Source organism: Lepisma saccharinum, chromosome 12 (assembly GCF_977018435.1).
Source record: "Lepisma saccharinum chromosome 12, izLepSacc3.1, whole genome shotgun sequence".
NCBI classification, from domain to species: Eukaryota; Metazoa; Arthropoda; class Insecta; order Zygentoma; family Lepismatidae; genus Lepisma; species Lepisma saccharinum.
This window is the reverse complement of record NC_139240.1, coordinates 60,753,136-60,778,776: the sequence shown is the minus strand read 5'-3', so window position 1 is coordinate 60,778,776 and position 25,641 is coordinate 60,753,136. Positions and strand designations below refer to the sequence as shown.

The 25,641-nt window shown below is 40.1% G+C and overlaps 1 protein-coding gene across 1 annotated transcript in view; it reads right to left on the bottom strand.

The window, feature by feature from the left end:
• Window positions 1-5,216: 5,216 nt before the first annotated feature.
• Window positions 5,217-25,641, bottom strand: part of LOC145996356 (acid-sensing ion channel 3-like) — a 37,653-nt gene continuing 17,228 nt past the window's right edge. The window contains exons 3-7 of the mRNA XM_083132786.1: window positions 15,383-15,514; window positions 7,930-8,080; window positions 6,846-7,022; window positions 6,138-6,283; window positions 5,217-5,663 (exon numbers count right to left, since the gene is read on the bottom strand). Coding sequence (XP_082988912.1) covers window positions 5,217-5,663; window positions 6,138-6,283; window positions 6,846-7,022; window positions 7,930-8,080; window positions 15,383-15,514 — 1,053 coding nt within the window. The remainder of the gene's footprint in view (window positions 5,664-6,137; window positions 6,284-6,845; window positions 7,023-7,929; window positions 8,081-15,382; window positions 15,515-25,641) is intronic.

The following is a 25,641-nucleotide window of genomic DNA, read 5'->3' as shown; positions in this document are numbered from 1 at the left end:
CGTTTATATATTTTTCATTTCTCTATCGTTTTATTTCATACATTTCTTATGCTGGTAAGAAATATCCCTAATATAACTTAATTCATTTAAGGTTTAAAGGGATAATATCAAAATGTATTTAGAATTTAGCGTAAACAATAGGTAGCGTAGGTTAGGGGATACTAATTCATGCCTTTCACATTCAAATTTCGTTGAAAATTCCGCTGCCTCCGGTTTGCAACACTGCGAACGAACGTCGCCGCAGACAATGGAGAGGGGAAATGTGATGTGAGGTGCGCAAACAATGGATTGCAGCGTCTTGTTTTTAAACTTGTCAAGTTATAACTTCGCTGCCGATAGCCTCACCTTCGAAATGGAAGCTTGTGTGTCGGCGAATAATACAAAGAACTTGTGTTCACTGTCCCTCTTTCATTCAAAGTCTGCCGTTTTCCTTTTCAGCTTTCCCTGCAAAACTTCCTGTCAGCAAGCAAACCAAATTACAGAATTTTTATTGCCCCTCCCTTGCATCAACTTCCATTCCTACTTTAGGCCTGGATTTATGGCACGTACCCGCTACTGCAGGTCAACATCGCCCTATGTTTGGTGTTTTCCCCCTGAAGCAACGGTGTCCATTGTTGAAAGCGAAACCTCTGTTAGTGGGGAACGGCGAAAAATAGTCTCGGAATACACCCTGGTCGTAAACAAGCTCCCACCACCCTGACATTGCTGTCAGCTTTCCTCTGAAGTTCGATAAAACTACTTTGTGAAATGTGTTTAGTAACGAGTGAAAATGTAGACAGTAGATACTACATGTATTTTGCTCATAAACTTGAAGGCTAAATTTACAGAATAAAAAGAACAGCTACAACATTCCTTCATCTGATTTACATAAAGGCTAATCGGGACTGGACCCACAGTTTAAAGTGGGATTCAAATCACTATGTTCCTTCACCGGGTATCGAACCCGGCACCCCTTGATTACAAGGTGACGACGCTACCACTGTACCATCGGGGAGTCCCCATAGAACAAAGTTTCCTTCTACGACGATTATACAGAACTTAGTGCATTCCTTCATTTGAAATCTATTCTATATCAGGCTCAGTATTTCGTTATTACAATCCAAGGAATAGTATTCTCCTTAAATAAGAAATACATAAATAAAAAAAAGCATTGGAAATAATCTTCAAACGACGTAAAAAAATCGAATCCAACCATCTGTAGAATTTCTGAGGGAAACAACTAAAATATTTCTCAACAAATACATATCCGAAATTTCCATAACATTCTAATAATTTCGCAACCCGTGCAAATACTCATGTGGTAAAATCTTGTCGTGGTTCCCTGTAAACACTAAAATCACCAAATTACTTCTTTCCATATTTCCCGTATTTTCTCCTCCTCTTTAGCTCTCAGCTGTTCGTAGTGGGATAATGGAAGATTATTTGTCCCTAATCATCTCCTTCTCTTAGTCTAGCTAATATCTTGGACTCCTTAATAACTTTCCCAACAACTCCTTATCAATTTGTACTGCCATGTTTCCCACAATGCTTTTCCTACTTCCTAATAACAATCACTTCTGTACACCCTTTGCTGTAAAAATTAAATAATAAAAATAAACCATATCCGTCGGTCCGTTTATCTTTCCAACCTATAGAGCTGAGACTATGTTTACAAGATAAATCTCGGACTCAGATACTCCACGATCTTTTGGCCCCTCCTTCCACCTTCTCTACCTGCCCTTTTACTTGATGTTATTCAGAATTGTATTAGTATCTGGAGTACTATCGTTACATAAAGTTATTAACCTGGAATAAATTGAAAAACAAAAATGGGGAGTAATTCTGTGTTTCGAAAGAGTATTGAAAATAAGTTTAAGTATTCATTCATTCCTCTCTCTAGAATAGTCTTATTTTGACTTAATACACGTTTATCAACGTTTCTAATTGAAATACTTTATTCCAAGCAAACAAGTATTTGCAAATGATTAAATATTTTGCTTTTATTTTTTCGAGACATTCGAGACGAGACGAGACTTTTCAAAGGCCGTCCCGTCCCGTCTCGTGTCTCGTCTCGAAAACGAGACGAGAAAGGCATTCCGTCTCGTCCCGTCTCGAATTTCAAAATGCTTGTCCCGTCTCGTGTCTCGTCTCGTTTTCGAGACGAGACAAGAGACGAGACGGGACATGTCCCGTCCCATGAGCAACACTAACGGCTACGAAACTTACGTTTTTTCATATTGAAGTTCCTTACGTACGTGTAGCGTCTATACGGCTTTTCGGGGCTTCCATAATGGATACCCGATTCATGTCACAGGCGCACGTCCACACATTTTCTTTCTCTTGTTATGAATGACTTGTGCAATGGGATAATTTGCGATATGTTATTTGTATTACGTACTGGCGGGTTGGAGATTTCAGACATTGGAATTGATTTGTGTGACAACGTTATCTTGTGGAACATCGTGGACATTTCTCTTCGCAACTGCGGGCCAGAAAAGGGGAGAGTTGTACTTTCTGAATGACTTGTGGAATGGAATAATTTCCAACTTCTTATTTGTATGATTGTACGGAATGGGAAGGGTAGTATTCTGTTGAAAAGGACAACAAAGACTTTTGACATACGACTTACTTCTCTTTTGGACTTTCAAATTAACTTCGATCCGCAATTCAGTCTGCACGTGGGATAAAGAGGTAAGTTAACTTTTGAGGTTTAATTTCAGCCTTATTTTTTTGGTACCTAAATGTGTCAGTGCTAAAAATAGGGCTTATTGGGGGCAGGTGGCTCCGGCCAGTTTCTAACGTACGTTCAAAAGGGATTCTATGTAGGAGGAGTTAGGTTAATTATCCCAGGGGCGGAGCCCGGAATCGGTGGGTTTGAACACAGCAACCACCTCGCAACTTCAAACGGCTGTATAGTCGTAAATACTTATTTCCGCGCTCCAGAATTGTATTATTCACAATTAGCAGCACATACTTACCTGCGAAATCGAGGGTGTAAGATTTCGATACGGACCCGTTTCCTTTACCCAATTAGAGCTTGAAGAGTTGCAACAAATCTCCAAACAAGCTGCTGACAACATCTGCCACAGTACGTCGATATTCAATAACATGATACTTGAATAGGATTCTCTATACAGGGTGATTCTTTATGTAGTTTACAACTTCAATAAATTATAATTATTTATTGGAACCACATACAGACTTGGTTTATATGTCATTATGCAGCAAAACACTTCAAGTTTTGACTCACGTAGTGTGTAGTTGCGGAGTTATCACATGCGGCGCCACCGGTCTATCGTTGAAAATGGCGACTTTCACTGGTGCGGAAAGAGCTAAGTGCGTGTTCTGGTTCGAAGAAACACTATACTCGACTTTTTTTATGGGGGTTTGTGAAAGATAGGGTGTACACCCCTCCCCTACCTCATAATCTTCATGAACTTCAAGATCGCCTCACAACAGCCATCGCTAATGTTACCCCTGAAATGCTGGTTAATGTTTGGCAGGAAATTGACTTTCGTTGGGATGTGTCCAGGATGACCAACGGTGCACACATTGAACCATAACATATTTCTAATATAAAACGTGAAGTGTTTTGCTGCATAATGACATATAAACCAAGTCTGTATGTGGTTCCAAAAAATAATTATAAATTATTGAAGTTGTAAACTACATAAAGAATCACCCTGTATTATCGCTATACTCAACAGACTGACTGGCTAATTATTTGGTGATTGTCGTTGTGAAGTTTCGTTTCCTTGACTTCCATTATTGTTGTCTTGTTCAATGGCGTTCATCTTGCTGTTCTAATTCTGAGACCTCTGTGTCTCTCGATTGGAATTAACTAACTTAACGTAATCCTTTAATTTGAAGGTAGGTTAGGTTAGTTCATTATTACTCCAAGCCACATGTGAATGTGTAAAATAATTCATACTACAAGATGAACTCCAGTGGACCAGACAACACTAATGGAAGTCAAAGAAAAGAAACTTCACAACAATAATTAATCAGTAAGTTGAATACCGTAAAATCATTGACGCTAATTTATAAGTGTATATATGTGTGTACACATACACTCTCCATTCTTTAATATAATTGAGGACTCGGGAGTAAAACTTCACAACCCACGCTCCGTTAAAAATTTAGTTAACATTAGATGCAATTGCTGCACAGGGAACATCTAGGTAACTAATAAGCCATATTGTAATGAACGAACTTTCACCTGCGTTTCTCCCGGTTCCATACTTTTGTGTTACTTTTACTTCAGAGCCGCCTAACTACGTATTTTGTAATAATTACCGTGATCCCATTGTTTCAAACCTCTAAACACCAATTGTTAACACTATATTAAATCATTTTAGAATGCATTGCAATTGTGTCAGAATAGATTTATATGAAATTAACTGGTTGATCCAGGTCATGAAACATGCACTAAGAATGTCATCGCCAGCAGCTTCCTGTTTAGTGCCGTACTGAGATATTTGTACATAGGTAAGTCAGTAAGTAGGTCACAAACGTTTATTTTAAAAAAATACTAAGTGAGATACTGACTTGAAAACAGTTTTTTTTTTCAGCACAATCTGATGCACTTATCCCAATCGCTTTATCAGTCCCCCAAAACCTGCTGCATAATAGGATTTTGGGTGCTGTCCCAGCGACAGTCGAAAAACGTTTGCAGCCACCGTGTACACACTTCTCGGCTAAACCATGAGAACACCCTATTGCAGTTACTATGCTGTCTATCGTCACTCGCCTGTCAGTTCGATTAATCTGCTCCACCCGTATGATCTCTACGTAAACTCCTCGACAAGGACACCATTATTAAATTGAGCTGCCCATGCGTGCTTCTACAGTGGAGTCGCGGTGCTAACCGGTGTGCAGGAAGGTTACTTTGACAAAATCCCGTTTTCCTACTGGCTGCTTTGGAGAGGGAGATTTTTAACGTTGTCAGTTCTTGCCCAAGCGGTGGGCGTAATTGGCTGTTTGACCGCGAGTTTCTTCGCAGGGAAACGCGGCAACAGAGGGTCACTGACATAAACCGTTTCCCGCGCCGAATGCAAGACCGGCAGGACTGTAGAAACTGCTAAATAAATATCATCAAGCTGGATTGTGCTGCCACCCAATGACACCTTTGGAAACTACTCCTTACTATTTTCAGCTATACCACATCAGTTTGTGACCCATTTACTGACTTCGCCTCGTAGTCTCCAGCACAGAAATCCGAATAAATCTGTATGAAATTACTGGTAGCCCAGAGAACGCCTGAGGTACTGATAAATTCCACGCAGCAGCTCCTGCACGGAACGGGCCATGCTGATGACTGAGACGCCCAGCAGGAAACCCAGAGACCCTCCGACGTCCGCCAGGAGCTGGGACCCGTCGTAGGCCCACACCTCCGCCAGCCGCTCAACGAAGTCGGAGGCGATTCTGATTCGGACGACGTTGTGCATTTTCTCCCTTGTTCCCATGTCATACACGGTGGAATAGTCCATTACGATCCTTGTCGTGTAGCACGGACGAGGGCAGTTGCACAATTTGTAATAATTGGCAATAGCTCTTAAATAGTTATACACAAGCTGCGAGTACGAAGAAGAATTGTTGCATTCGGGATATCCGTAAATAGTCATCCACGGTGTGGTGCATCCGCTGCTGTTTGCCGCCCACTTATCGATGCATTCGGATACACACTGTAAGAGAGGGAGATGTAATAATTTCAGAAAAAATATTAATTATTTCATTACTTTGAATTTCTATAAGTTATATTTTCTGTTGAAGTAATTTGTTACATACTATATACGCAACAAATTGAAAATCGATGGTACGGTGTGTAGACATTATCATTCCAGCAGAGACGTTGATGAATTGAGGTTGCGGGTTTCATCTGTATCACCATATGTTGCATACTGGTATTCCATTGTAGGTTTACATTTAATGAAGACCTTCTTAAGTTTTGACCAGAGATATCAGTTACTCCTGGTTAGTCTTTCCGTAGTGTAGTAAGAAGTTTCGTCGTTGTTGGACGTAAAATCTGACTGTGACTGGTAACATTGAATGTATCGCATGCCTGCATGCGGTACATTTAATGTTGATTGCATACAACTGCTGCTTGCAGATCCCGATACTCAATATGTGTGTGTATGCATCGTGATACTCTTAAATACCTTCGAAATACTGTAGTTCCTATCCTGAATACAGGTGTTCTGATGGTAGTTCAGCGCCTGGACACTCTGCAGTCTGATGCTCACCGTCACCGTTTCGCCTGGTACAAGTCGCAAACCGGTTTTCTGGATCCAATTAATGTCGTGCTCTGAAAATAACAAGGGATTTGGAGTGAACTCAAACACATTCATTAATGGCTATACCGGAAGTGTATGTATGTGCATGTGTGTACGTATACATGTATTGTATTTTCTGGAATCCTCAGTAAAATCTTTACTGACTAAGATAGGAGAGGTATTCTTCCCTCTTCAGTTACTGTAAGAGGGAACGTAAGCGCTCCCTCCCCCAATGTTCTACATCTTACTAATCACCCGATATCCATAAGCAGGCGATTACTATCCACTGATTCCGTAAAGAAACTGTTTCAAAGAGATATTATACTCTTCCATATCGATGATATACGACATAATAGTGCACCAAAAATGCTTTTGTCGGGTGTGTACTTAGGATTTACTAAAATGCAGTTGTCTCATGTTCTCTCGCATGATAGAATCCAGTGTGGCATTTGAAAAATAATCCAGTAACTTCTTTGGACGTATCAGGATATTGCATACGTTCAAGCATCACATCGGCCAAAAGTTTACAACAGAGAGAATATATAATAATAACAATTTGTAAGTCTTTCTTCGCTAGGATATGATAATACGTACCAGTCCAAGGTTCCTTGTGATCATGTATGTTGATGAGCAAGCTGGGCTTCTCGTCCAAATTGTCGTAGATCTGCGTTATCACGGTGAAACTAAATCCTCTGATTGCTGTCCGGTTTATGAAAAAGGTGAGGCACCTTCCGTTCTTCGAATGCATGCTACTATCTTTACGAACTTCTTCTAACATTAGAGAGATTATAAAACATATGTATATGTTAATCATTTAACTTCAATGGATAAACGTTACTTATTTGTATGAAAAATAGACAACAAACTGATTACGTAATATTCACCTCAACCTTTATTGTCCACGTGTCTGTGTGTATAATTTATGTGCATTCCTAGTGTTGTTACTTGATACGTCAATACTGTTTGTCCAAGCTTTTCTCACTAGATCAAACGTCATCTTACATTAAAATATGTAACTCATAACATCCATCAGCTAGTTCCTGTTTTTATCTTTCTTTCGTTTTAATAAGTCATTCACTCGTACACACACACACATACACACAGAAACAAATGATACAATGCAATGAAAGATATTTCAGAATTTAATTCTAAATGTAATGCATAATCTTGTATAATGCCCAATTGTGAGATTCAAGCAATCAAAGGTATCATTGTGGTCAACTAAAGATTAAGTAACTCTTAGTTTCCCCAAACATATGAAGTTTACATTCATTAATATAACGTTACACAGAACTGAAAATAAATGTCCACCATGGTAATTGTTATGCAAAGTCAACATTATTTCGTAATTCTAATACTTGATCTATAGTTAGTGACGTACCTAAGGGAAGTTGGTGTTAATCCTAACCCTTTTTAACCTACCATTCCTACATAAAAAAAAACACTAAATGGTGAAAAACTAAAAGAAATGCAGGACTGAAAACTAAAATAGAAGACACCTACCATGCCCTCCCCTTTAGAAACTCTTGGTCACGTCACTCTCTAGATTCATGTAATAACTGTGATAGAGTTTCCTCAATATTAGACAGTGGTATTATCTCACATGATTGCATCCATCTTCACACTCTTTGAAGTAAAGAAAATGTGGAAAGCAAGGATGGCTGTTACCAATAATCACCATTAGATAGTAAGTCGTCTCCATACATTACGGTGTGAAACATTTCGGTCGGTTTGTAAGTGGCTTCCTCCCAGAGATCATTCAGAGATGTAATATTCCAACCAGACAATTCGTCGCCTATTGGCACAATGGAGAATGACCAGTTGTATTTCTGGAAGAGAAGAAGGTAGGCATTATTGTAGCAGTTATGTTGAACAGACGAGACTATTTCACATTTTGTATTGCCTCGTGTGGATGATAAATATATTAACGTGAATCTAATATGGAGAGCTAACCTAACCAAACCTAACCTAACCTAACCAGGAGGGAAGGGAGTCAAGGAGTGGCACTTGGATGGCAAGCAGCGGCGATGTCCTTTCAGATGTAAGATAGGAGTCAGGATAAGCCCTTTGAGAAACAGGTGGCAATCGGTGTTAGTGTTCTTGTATGCAAATTAGGGGGGGGGGGGAATCTTGAACTATAATATTTGTCAAGCTCTTGAACGATATAAATTAACCTGTGTTCGAAATAGGTGTATCTTCTTCCTATTCAACGCACTTATGTAAAATAGAAGTAACGTTCTTGAAAGATATAAGTTAACCTTGGTGCTTGATTAATTGATTGATTTAGTTAATTTTACTTCGCGTTTTGTGCCTCTTGGCTAATTTCCGAAGATGGGGATGAGTGATGAAATGATGAAATTGATGAATGGACATTCACAAACAACCAAGCCCGAGCGGGATTCGAACCCGGGACCCTTGGCATCGCAGCGCGATGTGCTAACCACTTTTTTTTATTATTTTTATTTATTTACCATTTTTCTTTCATACAGTAATTTTACAGGTTTTGGATAACAATAGTTCTTTTAACATTCCATCAGCACCTTTAAAAAATGTGCAAATAATATTGTTCTTTTATCTTGAGACACTTTATGATATTCCTGTTTAACATATATTAAAAATTGATCATGAAAATCTATACCTTTATATATGCAGACAAACAATATATAATGTCCAAACAACCATTGTACACTACGCAATTTAGTACATGGAAAATACGAAAACGTAGGTAACATTATGTTATGCACAGTAAACGCATTGGGATGGGTGCAACAAATTTTTCCTAATAACACACATAGATATTTCCATGTTTCACGTGTCCGTATGCATTCACTTAGCCAGTGTGAAATCGAACCTTTTTTTTTTTTACACCTACCACATAGTGGGTCTTGTAACAGTTTTAATTTATGTAATTTCTCTTCCGTCACCACTATATCCTGTACCACACAGTACCACGCAGATTTTACCAAGGGCGATAAATGTGGTGCGTGAACATTGTTCCATATTTTGTGCCAGGGATGGGTTCGTTGATTAATCATTATTTTGCAGCTAGGCAATGTTGCCAAACAATGTGACTGGTATAATTGAGATACTTTTGGTATTTCAAGAGGTTTCGCTGAAAGTAGTATATAACAAATTTCTAGCATTGATTCTTGTAAATATTTATACTGCGGTGGCACCGTTGCTATATCAATCGGAGACTGCAATGGTATGGTGTCCAAAATCTGCTTAAGTATCACACCCGTTAAACTGTCTGGGAAGTTTACTAACATTGATATATCTGCTTGTACTCGGAGAGCTTGGCTTTTTAAATCCACGTGAATCAAGCCAAGCCCCCCGCACCGTACCGACAGACATACATTCTCTTGACTCACTCGCAACATTTGGTGTGCCCAAACAAACCAGTTTATCGCCCTCCTTATCTGTACAAAATCCAATTTCCTCATCGAAAGCACTCGTGCCACAAACCAGAGCTTTGAACTCGCATAAATATTCACAAAGGCTACCCTGGCAACCAAGCTGAGGGCACGAAGTTTGTTTTGTTTAAGCACACTTTTCAGGCCAGCAGTACATATTGAATAATTTTGAGCAATCATTTCTTGTAAAGAGTGGGTAAAAATTATTCCAAGTATTTTCAGTGCATTTACTTTTTGAATTTTATCATTTTGATACGAGTGGTTTGTAGCATCTAAGTGCATCCAATGAGTTTTATTATAGTTAATCTTTAGTCCAGCCACCGAGCTGTACTTTTCTATCACATTTTCAAGTATTTCCATATCTGTCGGTAAATTCACAAACACCGTGACATCATCAGCATAACCTAATAATTTTATCGTTGTTGTGTGAATATTTAACCCCTGCAATTGCATTTCAAGTACCTTTAAAAATGGCATTAACGCTACACAAAAACTTATCATCGACATGGGATCACCTTGTCTGACACCCCTTTGTATAGGAAATGTCTTAGTTAGGAACCCATTGATTTTTACACACGATTTGGCATCAGTATATAAACTCTTAATCGCATTTACAAATTTTGGACTACAACCCATCCTTAAAAATACAGCATATACAAATTCGTGCTGTACAGTATCAAAAGCATTTTGAAAATCCAATGCCACTATACCATGGTGACCTTGTATGGTCGTATGTCTATAACTAGTTATGACATCACGAATTGTCTGTAAAACAGTAAATATCGATCTATTATTACCATAACAGTATTGATGGAGACCGATCATTCTTTCCATATAAGGCAAAAGACGACGAAGTAAACATCTTGCAAAAATTTTATAATCCGTGCACAACAAAGATATCGGTCTATAGTGTTTTACTACCGTAGGGTTAGGAACTTTGGGAACCAGGACGATTACACCTGTATTGCTCGTCCTACCCAAGCAGTGTTGATTATATACTTCATTTATCCAGTCTGTCACAATATTACCTACAAGTGACCAAAATCTTTTATAAAATTCTATTGGAATACCATCTATTCCTGGCGATGAGTTATTCTTCATTCCTAGAATCGCTTCGTACACCTCAGCAGCTGTGAAGGACTTTTCAATCCGCAAGTTGTCATTAACAGAAAACATTTCCGGAACTTGTTGTGAAAATATTTGTTCCTGAGCTGGATCATAACTTGTTCCTTGAAATCTAGAGTGATATGCGCGGTAAAAGATTTCCTTTATGTCAGTCACATTACTATACTCCGAATTATCTTCGTCTATTATCTTATGAATCGTTTGGCGTTTTCCACGATTACGTTCTTGTAGAACATGACTAATATTTGCCATTTCAAGAGGATCAAAAGGTAAAAGTTTACTACGTATTTTGCACTCACTTCTTTTTTGCGCGTGTAATTGCAACAATATTGCCTGTACTTGTTTAATGTTCTTTTGCACTTTTCCCCCTCTTACCCCTTCATCAGTTAGCTCTCTCAATACTTTATAATAAAAATTGTATTTATTATTCCAATCCTGGTTCCGTTCCCTACTATATTGTCTACAAAATCGTTTGATAGCTGGCTTTAGATATTCATCCAACCACTTAATTATATTTATTTGTTTCGCTCTTAATCGTTCCCAATATTTCCATTTCTCTTGTAATTTGTCAGCAAAAAGTGAATCATCAAATAACGATATATTCATTTTCCAATATCCATACCCATATTGTATATTTGGCAGTTGCATATTTACCGCCATTATAATTGCACTATGATCTGAGAAGCAAGTTGGCACCATATTAACATTAGTGATATTAGGGATAATTGATGGTGAAACATAAAATCTATCTAACAGTGAAGCACCCCATCCTTTACATATGTGAAGCCTGCGCTAGTTGGGTGCAAAGTGTCCCATGGATCTTTCCATTGAAACCCAGTTACCAACTGTTGCAGCGCATTGGATGTATTAAATCCAGGGCGCTGGTCTTTTGGCAACAACACACAATTAAAATCGCCTCCACAAATAATATGTTGCTTATTACCTTGAAGTTCCGTCGCTACTTCATTTGCAAAAAATTCATTACGTTGCTGCCTTTGATTACTATCAGAAGGCGCATACAGATTACATATCCACAGGTTTTCCACTTGTACAGTTGTAATTCTACCACTCGGATGGTATTCTACATTTAATACCGGTATATTGTCTCTAACTAGTACAGCTTTTCCTTGCGCTGAATATGTGGAATTATTATATACAATATAACTAGCGGGTAACTCATAATTAGTTATTGCTACTTCTTGAATGAGAGCAATATCTATAGCGGACTGAATTAGAAAGTCCCCCAATGCACTTTGTTTTGTTTTGTTTTGTTTTGTTTTGTAGTTTGTTTATGTTTATACTAGCAAGTCTAATGGTGGTAAGCATCACTATGTATATGTAAACACTTGAATTTACAATACTGTTAAATATATACATCCAATAGCTGAAAACAGTACCACATCAAGGAAATGGAACCGAGTGGTATCAATCGTTGATCTTCTTTACAAAAAAAAAGAGGAAACTTATATATCATGAAAAAAAAATACTCGATCACTCTATCATACCTATCAGTCCCATATCAAAAGCCACCACAATCATTACACTCTTACAAAAATTACTTAACCTCCTCAACATTTTTCCAACTAACCTTTTTATAATCGTGATTAGTGTTGTCAGTATCTACTCCACTCTCTCGAGGAAATATTATAGAATGTACATCTGCAGTATTTTTCTTCTTTTTCTATGACGCACACAACAAATAACGTTGGACACTACACTAGGGGTGGTCCCTCCTTCCTTTCTTCTGTTAGTGCAGATACCCATGGATATTGACTCAGGGCTCCTCAGGTACCTGCGGATGTTGAGACAGAGCTCCCCCGGGTTTTTTCTTCTTGCTTATTGGCGGGACGAATCGTGGTCTGGATCGCTTGTGTCTTGAAGAGCGTCTTTGTCCTTTATCCGTGTTAATTGCCGGAAATTCATCCTCTGTTTTCGATTCATCCCCGGATCCATCTTCTGTGCCTATTTCTACTTTCTGGACTTCTATCTTCTTGTCTACTTCCTTTCCGAGTTGTGAGGGAATTCCTGAGGTGTGTTGTCCCTTGTCAGGTCTGTCTAGTGTTGTTAAGGAGTTGGAGCTGGAAAGTTGGCTACTCTCTTCTTTTTCACCTTGTTGTTCGTTGTGTATTTTGTCTTTGTCGGTGCTCTTCTTTTGGCTTGGGTCGTTTGGTGTTAACTGTATTTGAGGCTCTAGTTCCGTGGCGGGTGTCTCTGTTGTTTCATTCGTGAAATGGGGGTTGGATCTGTGGCAATTGACCTCTTCACTTGATGTTGTATTCGAGTTTTGGTGTCATAGGCCATAGGGGTCGTTCCAGTGGTCAAATTAACAGGGACTCGTCCCGTTCTATTAACGCGGGGTCGTCGCGAGGGGCATTCTGAGAAGTTATGTCCCTCCAAATCACACCCACTACACGTACGTACTTGACCAGAATAAGTTACCCAGTACCTGTCTCCTTGTATGTACGAAGGGATTGCTTTCCGCAGGGCCATTTTAAAGACAATGCGCCCCGTTCGTGTTCTATAAATATGTTCTTCTGAATACCTCTCTTCCTTTACGTTCAGCACTTCACCGTATTCACTAATTACATTACGAATCGCATCGTGGCTTAATCCATCTGGCACTACATGCACACTTACAAAAACACTCTGCTGGTCTGCCCATTCCACATCTATTTTATGCCGTCCGTCTGCATCATAATAGGGCACTTCAGCTCCATAATCATTTAATAATCGCTCACCCACAACTTTCGTTACAAATTTCACAAATACACAGTTTCGATAGTAATCAATTTCAAAGCTTTGAACTTGGTTCGATGTCACACCGTACGTGTTATGAAACCACTTATGTAAATCCAGCGAAGTAGGTCTAGATTTTACACTACGAAAAATAAATTTCAACGTATTTTGTCTCTGTATCGGCATGTTTGTCTTCCTTCTAGTCTTTTTGAATTAGCATGTACGTAGTCCAAAACAGAGCTTCCTCAATTCAACTCAAGAGTATTTTGCCTTACCTGCCACACGGAAAACAGCGAACGCGAAAACACGATCTGCACGCGGCCGCGTGTGCAGCTAGACACCACTCGGCCATAGGGTCCGGCATTAACCTTGGTGCGGAATGGGTGGCAAGCTGTTCCCATTTTCTGGTAACTGCACTTATGTAAAATAGGTGTAACGTTCTTGAAAGATATAACTTAACCTTGGTGCAGAATAGGTGGTAATATGTATAATACACCTTCTTTGTATTCAACGCACTTATGTAAAATAGGAGTAGCGTTCTTGAAAGATATAAGTTAACCTTGACGCGGAATAGGTGGTAATATATATGTGTACCTTCTTCCTATTCGACGCACTTATGTAAAATAGGAGTAACGTTCTTGAACGATATAGGGTAAGCATACCACTTATTGGCACTTTAAGAGGAAGTAGTTGGAAAAAATGAATTACACATATTGTATCAGTACATTTTTTGGGTTTCGGTATTTTATAAACTTTGACACCTGTTCTGAAATGAAATCGATTGAGACATAGTAAAAACAGAAAGCAGTTATTTAATTATTTAATTTTCTGATAATGCCTGTTTGTTGGCATACACACATACATCAAAACAATTAATAAGAAGAGAAACATGAAAACACATTCCTTAACCTACCTGCTTAGAATTGAGCAGAAATCTTGAAAATCACAAAAGCCTTCCAGATATATACGATTTTTCCACGAGAAATAACAAACGAAGTAGACACCGCTTGCAAATGTCATCAACGGAAGACGGGGAAACAAGGCGGGAACAGGACCAATGTTGCCAGTTTCACACAGATCTTAATTTCTACAAATATTCCTCAACGTGCCAAAAAAAACCTGGGCAGTGCCAATTACAGGAAAGGTTACCCTATATAAGTTAACCTTGGTCTGTTCTTAGTTCTTCTATGATCGTGCAGAATATCCAACTGCTACAAGGGTGAGACTTCATTCTTCAGAAAAATATACTTTCGGGATTTCAAGTATCCGTGTTACGAATTCTGTAGAATTTAAACGAATGTATGAAATAAAGTATAAACAAGTATCAAGTATAAAATATAAACAAGTATCAGGTATAAAGTCAAAAATAATAATGGGCAGATTTAAAATATTGTAATTCGAGGGAGAGAAGGTCAGCCCAACATGGCAACAGTGCCCTGTCTACGCGTCACCTTGAAGCTCGGGTGTACGTGTCCCGCAGTATAATGTACAAACAATAACGTCACAAGGAACCTCTTGACCAGGAATGGTTGATTCATTGAATGGCAGAGGTACACAGACCAATAGATGAAATGTGAAAATACACATTTACTATTAAACACAGAAAACACAACAAAATATTGTACGAGATAAAGCTGCAGCAATTGCGTCAACCTCGCAGAGTCGTTACACAGCCACGAACAGTTATGTGTCTTGTTAATATTATTTACGTTCAACGAGATCGTAACATCCCAGGAGTGTTCGTGACTGTACACTAGTGTCGTACCAAGCTGTGAAGTTTGGCAATGCAAAGATTTCACCAGTCGATATCAGCCAATAGGTTGAAATGCTGTCTAGAGGACCAGTGTAGAGGATTACCTTAAGGACGTTCTGCTTGTATCCAGGATAACGACATAAGGTAACTGCTGGTTGCTGCAACTCCTTGTTGACTTCCAATCTAGTCCTCACGGACAGGTCAGCTTTGGTGAACGTCCAGTAGCAGTGTCTCACCTAGAAGATACGTCATTCTTTGGGTCATTCCATGTCAAGTGGTCTAGGGCTCCACGCTCGACCATCTCGGATTTGGCTGAAATTTTGTATGTTGAGTACCAAATGTCTCAAACGAAGTTTGGCCAAGTTTCAGATTTTCCAGTGGCATACTTATTGAGATAAAGCCAATTGTTTGACCCCATACCCTGACCACATAACGTACGGTACTGAGATTTCACCAACTTTGAGACCTAATATCGCTATTAATTTTCTTTTATAACAAATGAAACTTAGCTAGCCTGTACAACTTTTTGCGCTCTATTTCATGGTAAAAATAACTATTATTTCTGTGCATGCTGTAGCAAGATAAATTATGTCAAAGTTAGTCAAAAAAATTGACCTTTCAAAAAAACTGAAAGTTTAAAGTTACATAGCTCCTTAAATATTTATTTAATAGATGCCCAATTTGATACATAGTGGCTCTACAAGTTGTTCTTTGAAAGTTTGTAATTTCATGACAGTAGCTCTTTCTGTTACTTTACAAAGTTAGTGTAAAGTTGACAATTTTTGTAAAATGGCTAAAAATAGGGTATTTTCAATCCCATATTCCAAAAAAGTATCTTCTAGAAACGTTTTTAAACCACTTTCATCGGGAAGAGCATGTCTTAAACCTTCTAGAAAAGTAGATTTAATTGACTAACGCCAGCATACAATGCCCTAAAAAATGGGCCAAAGTGAGAAGCATTTCCTTATTACAGCTTTCATTTTAATATTCAAATTCTGCCCTTTTATAGGTTAAGACTTCTCTTAATGCTTTTTATAGAGAAATTATGAGTATTATATTGCGTTGGTCCATGGTGACATTGTCACTACCAGTTCATGAACATGAACTGGCAGCCCCATCGCCGTAGGGGCCACGCCCGATAGCCGTGCAATACCAGCCACGGGTGGGTTTCTTAGTCAAGGTTCCCAAGCCTTTGATTTGGTTTCTTAATCGAGGTTCCAAAGCCTCAAGTGGGTGTCTGCCTGGATCCCAAGCCAATGATTGAGCAGCTTATCCTAGGTTCTCAAGCCTAAAGTGGGTATCTTATATGGTTCCTAAGCCGATGTCCACAGCTTGATTTCAATTGATAGCAATCTTCACATTCTGTTACATTTATAAGCCACTTCCTTCAGCACATTTTCTGGAAATTGATATTGTCGGCCTGACGATGTGACTGAAGGAGCAGGGAGCATGCAAATGAGATGTTGCTCTGGAATCCAACATATATCCTGCCTTTCTGGCCAATAAAACGAATGAGCAGGACCTGGCGGATGCATGAAATTTACCAATGCATCATTTTCTTCAATTGAAACCTCAACAACATTGCCAGTCCACCATTTCTTGTCATAAATACAGGCAACGTAACAACCAGGGGACAGCTCAGCCAATTTCAAGTGCAAAATAGTGGTATCAGAAATTCTGGCAACAAAATTTATCGTGTCATTGGAAACTTTGCTGACACTAATTGAGTTTAAGCCAACTGGTATGAATTGGTGATGCTCTCTAGTACCAGCTATTGTGCTGCTTTCTCGCCACCGTTCTTCTTGAAACTTTCTGCTCTCTTCAATTTCATCTTTTGTGACAAAAATATATTTAATTCCACTTATGTTTTGATCACAAAAGTCAAAGAGATCTTTTGGCGTCAATATTTGGTCAGATGAAGGTCTCTGGAGACTTGCCTGAGCAGCCATCCGTTTAGTTGTGCCACCAACCCCATCACAGGGTGATTTTCCATGGCTTGTACCAAAGAAGTTCCATTCAGCCTCGATGTTGAAATCATCTTTATGGTTGCATAAATTCACAAAGTTCTTGTAGTTTTTATATTGGGCAGCAGAACCATCACTGAAGTAGTATATTTTGGTAACTTCTGTCCGCGTCACCAAAAATTCGATTAACTTTCGAATAAACACATGTACAGACACTGTATCATGTTGCAATTTATCAGAAATCATGCAACAATTAACAATTTGCAAGTTGCCCATATTGTCGACATAATATGCAACGAATGGATGCACGGTGGCCTGTGAATTTTCCCAGTGAAAGCCCTGGGCAGCATCTTGCACTACAAATGAGTAGTTCTCGGCAAAGTCCATCAGAACTATCAATTCTGTTGCTTTTAAGTTAGTCTTCAATGACTTCAAGTAATCACTTTGGTGCTTTGCAACAAAATGATGGCCTGTCAGCTTCCAAATCTTGCTTGAGAGTTTTTCAATAAAATTTTCCACTGTTAATACATTGGTATCTAGTGTTTCACGGTCAGTATGAACCCACTGTTTGAATTCAATCGATTCCTCTGCATCCCAGTCATGGAATATTTCTTCTAAGTAAACCATAACTGCATCTTCACCTGGGCAGCTTTGACAACGGTGCAGCATACAGTCCTTGGCACTCAGATCACATACTGCCTTTTCTATTAGCATTTTGTAGTCATCTTTAATATTAGCACTTTGCATCATGAGCTTAACATTCTGATGTATGGTGCACACACAGATGGAATGCATGCCTGACGCACCAACAGTCACACACCACTTTGGCCTGAGGTCGCAAAATTTGGAGAAACTGATTTCAGCTCCATATTTATTACGGTATGCCACGTACAGCTCTTTAAGGTTGCACAATATCAACCGCTTCTGCTTTTGAACTATAATACCACCAATCCGAACTGAAACATAATCTTTTTTGCCAGGACACATCCTGCTAAATTCGTCATCTTCATAGAAACGGCTGACTCTTTCAGCAACTTCCTTTGACAATTTGCCAACCTTTGCATCAGGTAATGTACATATACCTTTTCCTGCCCTAATTTTCCGGGCTGTTTTGACCATGCGTTCAGAAACGCCAAACTTCCATGCAGTTTCCTTTATTGACCAACTTCTTGGGGCCATAGTCAGCAGCTGAACTTTTCTTGATCTACTGGATATTTCGATTTTAGCTTTCATTTCTTTGATAAGGTCAGTGTAATCATTACACAAACTGCATTCAGCAGAGCGACTAGATTGTGCAATATCATCTGTCATTCCGAAGACGGACATGATTTTTTCTGCTATCACATTTTGTGCACGTTCAATTTTGTGTTTCAAATAGCCAGCTTTGTTTTGGCTGCTTATCCTACGAATTTTCAATGGAGAAGTGCCTAAAGCAGTCAAGCTTTGATCAAGACTATCGGATGCATTTGAATCAAATTCGTCAGAAGAAGAAGTTGCTGTGACTTCAGTCTTAAAAACGTATTCAGCTTTGCACTTGATGCAAATTTTCTGACCTGGCTTTACATTCACTTTGGTCACTTTGTTCAGTTCCTCAGACATGGCTAAAGTGACCTTTAACAAGCCACCTTTGATCATGTGGTTCTGCTTTCCAAACGGATTGCAACACGATTTTTGGCTCATTTCGTATTTGAGGAGGTAATTTCCTTGGTGATGCAAACAGACCAATTCATTGTCCATAAGCTCAACTTCTGATCGTCGAGCAATAAGTAATTTTTCATTTGCTGACAAGCTGCTAACAGAAATTAGCCCGATTTTGTTGGAATAAAATGAACCATGGTGACATTTTGATGACAATTTTTGCCCAACAGTGCATTCGGTTATAGGAGAATCATAATCAATTTCTTCGCTGACGTCAGTAGTGCAGGTGCCCGGGTTCTGAAACCGAAAATGAGGCTCGGTGAGGCTCGCCTTAATGGATTTCTCTCGTAAGGCATGAGCCTGATTTTCTCGCAGTGTTGCCAGCTCACCCCAAGAATATTTCACCATGTGATATTTTACAGGCGAAGCTAACCTACAAATGGGAGTTGGCAACACTGGCAACATCAATTGCGGTTTAGTGTTGCCAACTCACCTCAAGAATATTTCACTATGTGATATTTTACAGGCGAAGCTAACTTATAGTAGTAGGTGGAACGGTACGTTCTGGAAGGGTCTTTTGACCTACTTTCTCACCTTAATGAATTTCTCTCGTAAGGCATGAGCAGTGTTGCCAACTCCTCACTCGAAAAAATCACCAAGGTTTTTTTTTGGGTATAACCTAACCTCAAGCAAGGAGCTGGCAACGCTTGAGGCTTTCTCGCAGTGTTGCCAACTCACCCCAAGAATATTTCACCATGTGATATTTTACAAGCGAAGATAACCTACGAATGGGAGTTGGCAACACTGGCAACATCAATTGCGGTTCAGTGTTGCCAACTCACCTCAAGAATATTTCACCATGTGATATTTTACAGGCGAAGCTAACCTACGAATGGGAGTTGGCAACACTGGCAACATCAATTGGCGATCAGTGTTGCCAAATCACCTCAAGAATATTTCACCATGTGATATTTGACAGGCGAAGCTAACCTACGAATGGGAGTTGGCAACACTGACTAGTGGAGGTAGCCGGGTTCACCAGCATCAATTGGCGATCAGTGTTGCTAACTCACCCCAAGAATATTTCACCATGTGATATTTTACAAGCGAAGCTAACCTACGAATGGGAGTTAGCAACACTAGCAACATCAATTGCGGTTCAGTGTTGCCAACTCACCCTAAGAATATTTCACCATGTGATATTTTACAAGCGAAGCTAACCTACGAATAAGAGTTAGCAACACTGATTAGTGTAATCAGCTCAGTTGAGCGCCATCAATTGGCGATCAGTGTTGCCAACTCACCCCAAGAATATTTCACCATATGATATTTTACAAGCAAAGATAACCTACGAATGGGAGTTGGCAATATTGACTAGTGGAGGTGCACGGGTTCACCACCATCAATTGCGGTTCAGTGTTGCCAACTCACCCCAAGAATATTCCACCATGTGATATTTTACAGACGAAGCTAACCTACAAATGGGAGTTGGCAACACTGACTAGTGTAATCAACTCGGTTCTGCGCCATCAATTGCGGTTCAGTGTTGCCAACTCACCCCAAGAATATTTTACCATATGATATTTTATTTCCAAGTCCCGGGGACACCAATGTATATCGTGACTTTTGCAAACCTCTCTCGGGAACGATGTGCCACACACACGCGCGCGCGCCTATCGGCAGATTACGTTTCGCGTATTTATTCGTTGCGCTGACACAGCGTGATGAGTAAATAATGCATTTTCTCATTTCTGAAGTACGAATGCACTTTATCGTAATCTTCCAAGTCCCGGGGGACACTAATGTTTGTATATCGTGACCTTTGTAAACCTCTCTCGGGAACGATGTGCCACACGCACGCGCGTGCTGGCGCCTCTTATTATTTTTGTATTGTGACTCAAGCAAACAAACAAATATTTTTTTTTATTTTTTTAGGATTCCTAGCCTCTAACCTCGCCAGGGTGCGTGGTGCTCAACCCAAAAAGGTTCTAACGGCTGTGGTTATGGATAACCACACCTCTGTAGAGTTTTCATGTGTTTTTTTTCTCTCAAACTTCCATGAAACTCTACAGAGGACCTCCGTAATGCATGCAACGTGTACTAACGACTCTAGTGTTATTTGATGTTGTAATATTTTTGGATATAGAGTTTTATTGTGAGATATGTTTATTATAATATTTTTGATGAAGATGGAGAATGTGTGTGTTATAAAAACTAAAGTTGCATGCTTTTTTTTTTCTAGTGTGTGTGTGTGCTTGATGTTCGACAGCATCTGTAACGATAAAAAAAGAATTTTATTGTTAATTTTCTCATGTAAAAACAACAAAATTTTGTGCAAATTCTGATTGTCTCGTGCTATAGTGCAAAAAAACTGATGAAAAAAAGATATTGTAACTGATAATTGGTGAAATTGACATTGTAACTGATCTGAACTAGAGAAATTCGTATTATTATTGTGCTAGCACAAAATTTTTATTGTAACTGATTGTGCAAGAAAAAGATGTTAAACCTGTTAAAACTGCTCTGTGACCCTCTCGTTCTTCACGTCGTACGCGAAAGACTTCTCTGCAATCAGGATGACGCTGCACACGGTGTCATCGGGCAAGGCTTCGTGGAACTCGCAGACGATTTTGATGTTGGTGCGATCGTTGACCACCACCTGCTTCCTCTTCGTCGTGTTGATGACGAACATCGGCCTGCGGATTTTGAATTCGCTGGGCGTGTAGTACATGTCCACGTTTCCCTCGGTCACGCGCTTGTAAGCCGTGTAAGCTTCGTAAAGTTTGAGGTAATCGTCTTTGGTCATGTCGAGGTTGTAATTCTCGCGCGGGAACACTTCGTTGCGTCCATTCTTCAGATAAATGTTCTTGATCTTGCAGTCGTCGAACTTGCTGGAATCTTTTTCCTGGTTGTTATCGCGCCCGGTCTGAAAGAGTACCACGACGAAATCTGGCATGTCGAACTGTATGTTGTTGAACTGAGTCGTCACGTCGAATTCCATGTGACTTCCCGACGCCAACTTCTGTACGCACTGGTAACCGTGAAAGTGAATCGGCACCTGCGGACTCTTCAAGATCTCCGCTTTGTACTTGAGGGCGTAGTTCGTCTCGTATTCCACGATCGGCATTCTCAATTCCATGCTTCGGATGACGCACTTGGCTGCTTCGGGTAATGTGTTGGCTATCGGCGTGCCGTCGGCGTTCAAGTTGGTGTATCGCATCAGTGCGCCGTTGTCGTTGGCCGCTCTTCGAAACGTGACGCGCAATCCTCCCTTCCACATGATCTCTTTGTAGTCGGAGAAGAATCCCGGCAGCAGACGCATGGGAAAGAGCACCGTGTGACTTCTCGTCGATATTTTTGTTCCCGCTTCGAATCCTCCCGCTTGATAGTATGCCGCGTCTGTTTTGGATAATTTCAATGTTCCCACTGCCGTCGACGTGATACCTGGATAATCGATTCTGTCGATGACGGTGTTGTGTTTCCTCACCTCCACCTGCGAGAACAGGTGAGGCACGAAGTTGTCCACGAGTTTCAAATTTGCATTGGGTGGAAACGCTTCTCCGCTTTCTTTCTTCACTACGTCGAATTGAAGGTAGAGGTCCGCTCTGTGAGGATGAACAAACCCGTCCCCTACGTCCACGTCGTATTCGATCTCCCTGTTCGCTTCGTTGAGATTAGCGAACGTGCGACGGTTCGGAGGGAAAGATTGCAATTCGTAACTTTCGATTTGTTCCATTTTTACTATGTATGGTTATTTATTATACGTTGATCTCCACGATGGCCGTCGTAGTGGCACCTGCGAAATCCACCACCTCGTCTTTCTCGTTCGTCACTACCAACTCTATGTCGTCTATGCGGTTGCGACATACTGGAAAATAGATCGGCGAAGAGGGCGTGTAGATGATCGGTTCCATGAATTCGGAATTGGGTTTGAATGTGGCGATGATTCCCGTCTGCTTGTGACTTCCCAGCAACTCCCCGTCCGAAGATTTAGTGATCATGCCTTCCGCCACGTTACAGTGAACGTTCAGAGTCTCTATGGCCAGAAATTTAGGAATGTTTGCTGCCGTGTGCTTGATGCCAGCTTCGAGTTTTGTGTTGTTCTCGAAACCTAAAAGTTCTCCCATGGTGCCCAGGTCCACGGTCTCTGTCGCCGACACGATTTCCACTCTGTGCGTGACCGAATTTTGAGAAAGGTACGTGCCTTTGGGTAATTGAGCTTGCAAAGTGGAAAGATTGTATTGACCTGGCGTGACGACGATGTGTTCGCTTCCGACGCTAATTTTGTTGTTGTGATCCGTGACGTTAGGTATGAGGTACATGCTGTAGAATGCACGCAAAGCTACGGATTTAGGATAGACGATGTCGTCGTGCAGCGTGAGTTTCAAGATTGAAGATTCGCTCGTGAGATGGAACACGCCCATCGTGTTTAAGATTCCACAATGCTTTCTGAAAATGTTCCACCGACGGGTTATTTATTTTAGACATGTATGCGAGAACAGAAAGGCAAAGGTGGCCGCAGTTAACATCGGTGAAACCCTGGATGCGTTTGTCATTGTAGTAGAGGTTAGCAACACTGAGATACTTCACCAACCTGGCAGGTGGTGTGCCACCGAACGAATCGAAAACAAATGCATTGTTATCGTTAATTTTGAGGTAGCATATCCAATGTGTACCAGGATTTTTGTAATTGTCCAGGTTGACCACGCCATACTCCTTTTTCTTCACAGCAGAGGGTAGAGAATCGGACATGAAAACACCCCTGAAGTTTCTTATTCCCAACAGTTCGATTAGAGATTCAATATCGAAGTTGGACAGGGCTTCTTCTTTTTTTTATATTTTTTCAAAGCATCGAGGTTGCTTTTTTGCTTTTTGGTTATACCTTTCCCCTTCTTCTCCATAGCCAGATTGTGACGTTTTTGTTCTTCCAGTTCCGCCTTGTTCTTCTTCGAGTCGATGACGGTTTTCGCGATGGCGGCGCTTCCGCCGGCCAAACTTCCAACGGCCCCCAATGCTGCCAGGATGGCCGGGATGCTGAATATGAAACCTCCGATTTTTTGCTGTTTCCGCGAACGCTGCAAGCGTCTCAATTGAGGTGTGCTGAGAAGTAATTTCATTCCGTGTCCTTTCGTCAAGCAAGAACGTTTCTTCTCGCGTTGTTTCTTGGTGAGTAAACCATCGAGGGCACCTAGATTTTTCAGATTGGAGTATGGTATCTGGTACACGACACCTTTAGGCTTCATGTTGATGCTTTATATGTTATTTTCACGGTATGTTATTTATATATATGTTCTGAGATTTTTTTTGTTTTGTGTAATTTTTTTTCGGTATGTTATTTATATATAAATGTTCTGAGATTTTTTTTGTTCCGTATAATTTTTTTTCAAGGATATACTCCGCGCAGAACCGTTACACAAATTCTATTACGTGCTTTGTTTTCTTACCAAGAAGTTCCTTTGTACCCTTGTACACGATTTGAGTTTTGTTCTCGATTAAAATAGCTAGCTTCTCGTCGGATAACATGTTAGCGTATCGATCTGGTAAAAATAGACTGTATTGTGCGTTGAGCAACAGACGCGCCTTGGGACCATACTGGGTAGAAACAATTGAACCGGAAGTTATCGTGTAAGGTTTGTCCACTTCCAATTCCTGAATTTTTACATACTCTACTGACAAATTTAGCATTTGTTTTAATGCTTGGAGGTCACTCATTTTTTCAGTCGTCATATTGAAGAGAAATTTTCAGTGTGTGTGTTAGAGAAATTTAATTTTTTTTCACAATGTGTGTTATTTATATATACACTGAAGATTATTTTTTTTCACGATGTGTGTTATTTTATATATATTTTTTTTTCACGAGATTTTTGTATCGAAGATTTTTTTTGTCTGTGTTAGAGGAAGAAAGTTTGTGCTTCGGAAAATGCGATGATGTGCGTGATGATATCTTCCGTCTCTTGTTTCGACTTATGCCAATCATCTGTGAATTGTCTTCTCCCCTGCCTCGCCTCATGCAGTTCATCTAACCTATTGTTTAATTTTTCCCCTGCGGCCGAAAAAAGAGTGTCGAGATCGTCGCACCTCATGCCGCTAATTTCCCGAAGATAATCCTTGACAGCCATTTCACAAGGGATGCGAAATTCCGGCGTTGATCTCGCTATGATCAAAAATTTTCTTATATCCTCACAATCTCCGTTTACTGCATGTTTGAATATTTTACACAGTAGTTCGTGTGGCAAGTCGGTTATACCAGACATGATGTTTTTTTTTTTTACTGTATGTTATTTATATACCCCACCCAAGTTTTTGTTTTGTGTTCATGGCTATGGTGGTGCCCAGTGCCGCAACTCTTTCTCCCAGCGATGCGTCTCTGCTGACGAATCTTTCGAAAGCTGCGTGCTCTAATTTTCTGTCTGCTTCGTGACGTGCATCTAGATCGGTGCGAGTGGTGTTGTAGGCGATGTCGTGATCTTTGCATGCGGCGTCCAACGGATTTACACCCTTGTCTCCTCTCTCCAATCTTTTCTCGAGTTCGGTACCCGGTCCGCAGTACTGGTAGCCGGGTAAATGCATCTCGAAAGGTAACTTGTTGATGATGTCGTTCACGAGTCCCTTTCCTTCGACCATGTTCCAGAATCTCGGAGGCAGCGTGTTGATAATTTTAATGAGGTAACCTATGCCCTTGTCGTCGTTCACGATGAAGTTGGAAAGTTTGGCGCTGATCATGTCCACAATTCCTACCTTCTCGTTGTAGAAATTACGAT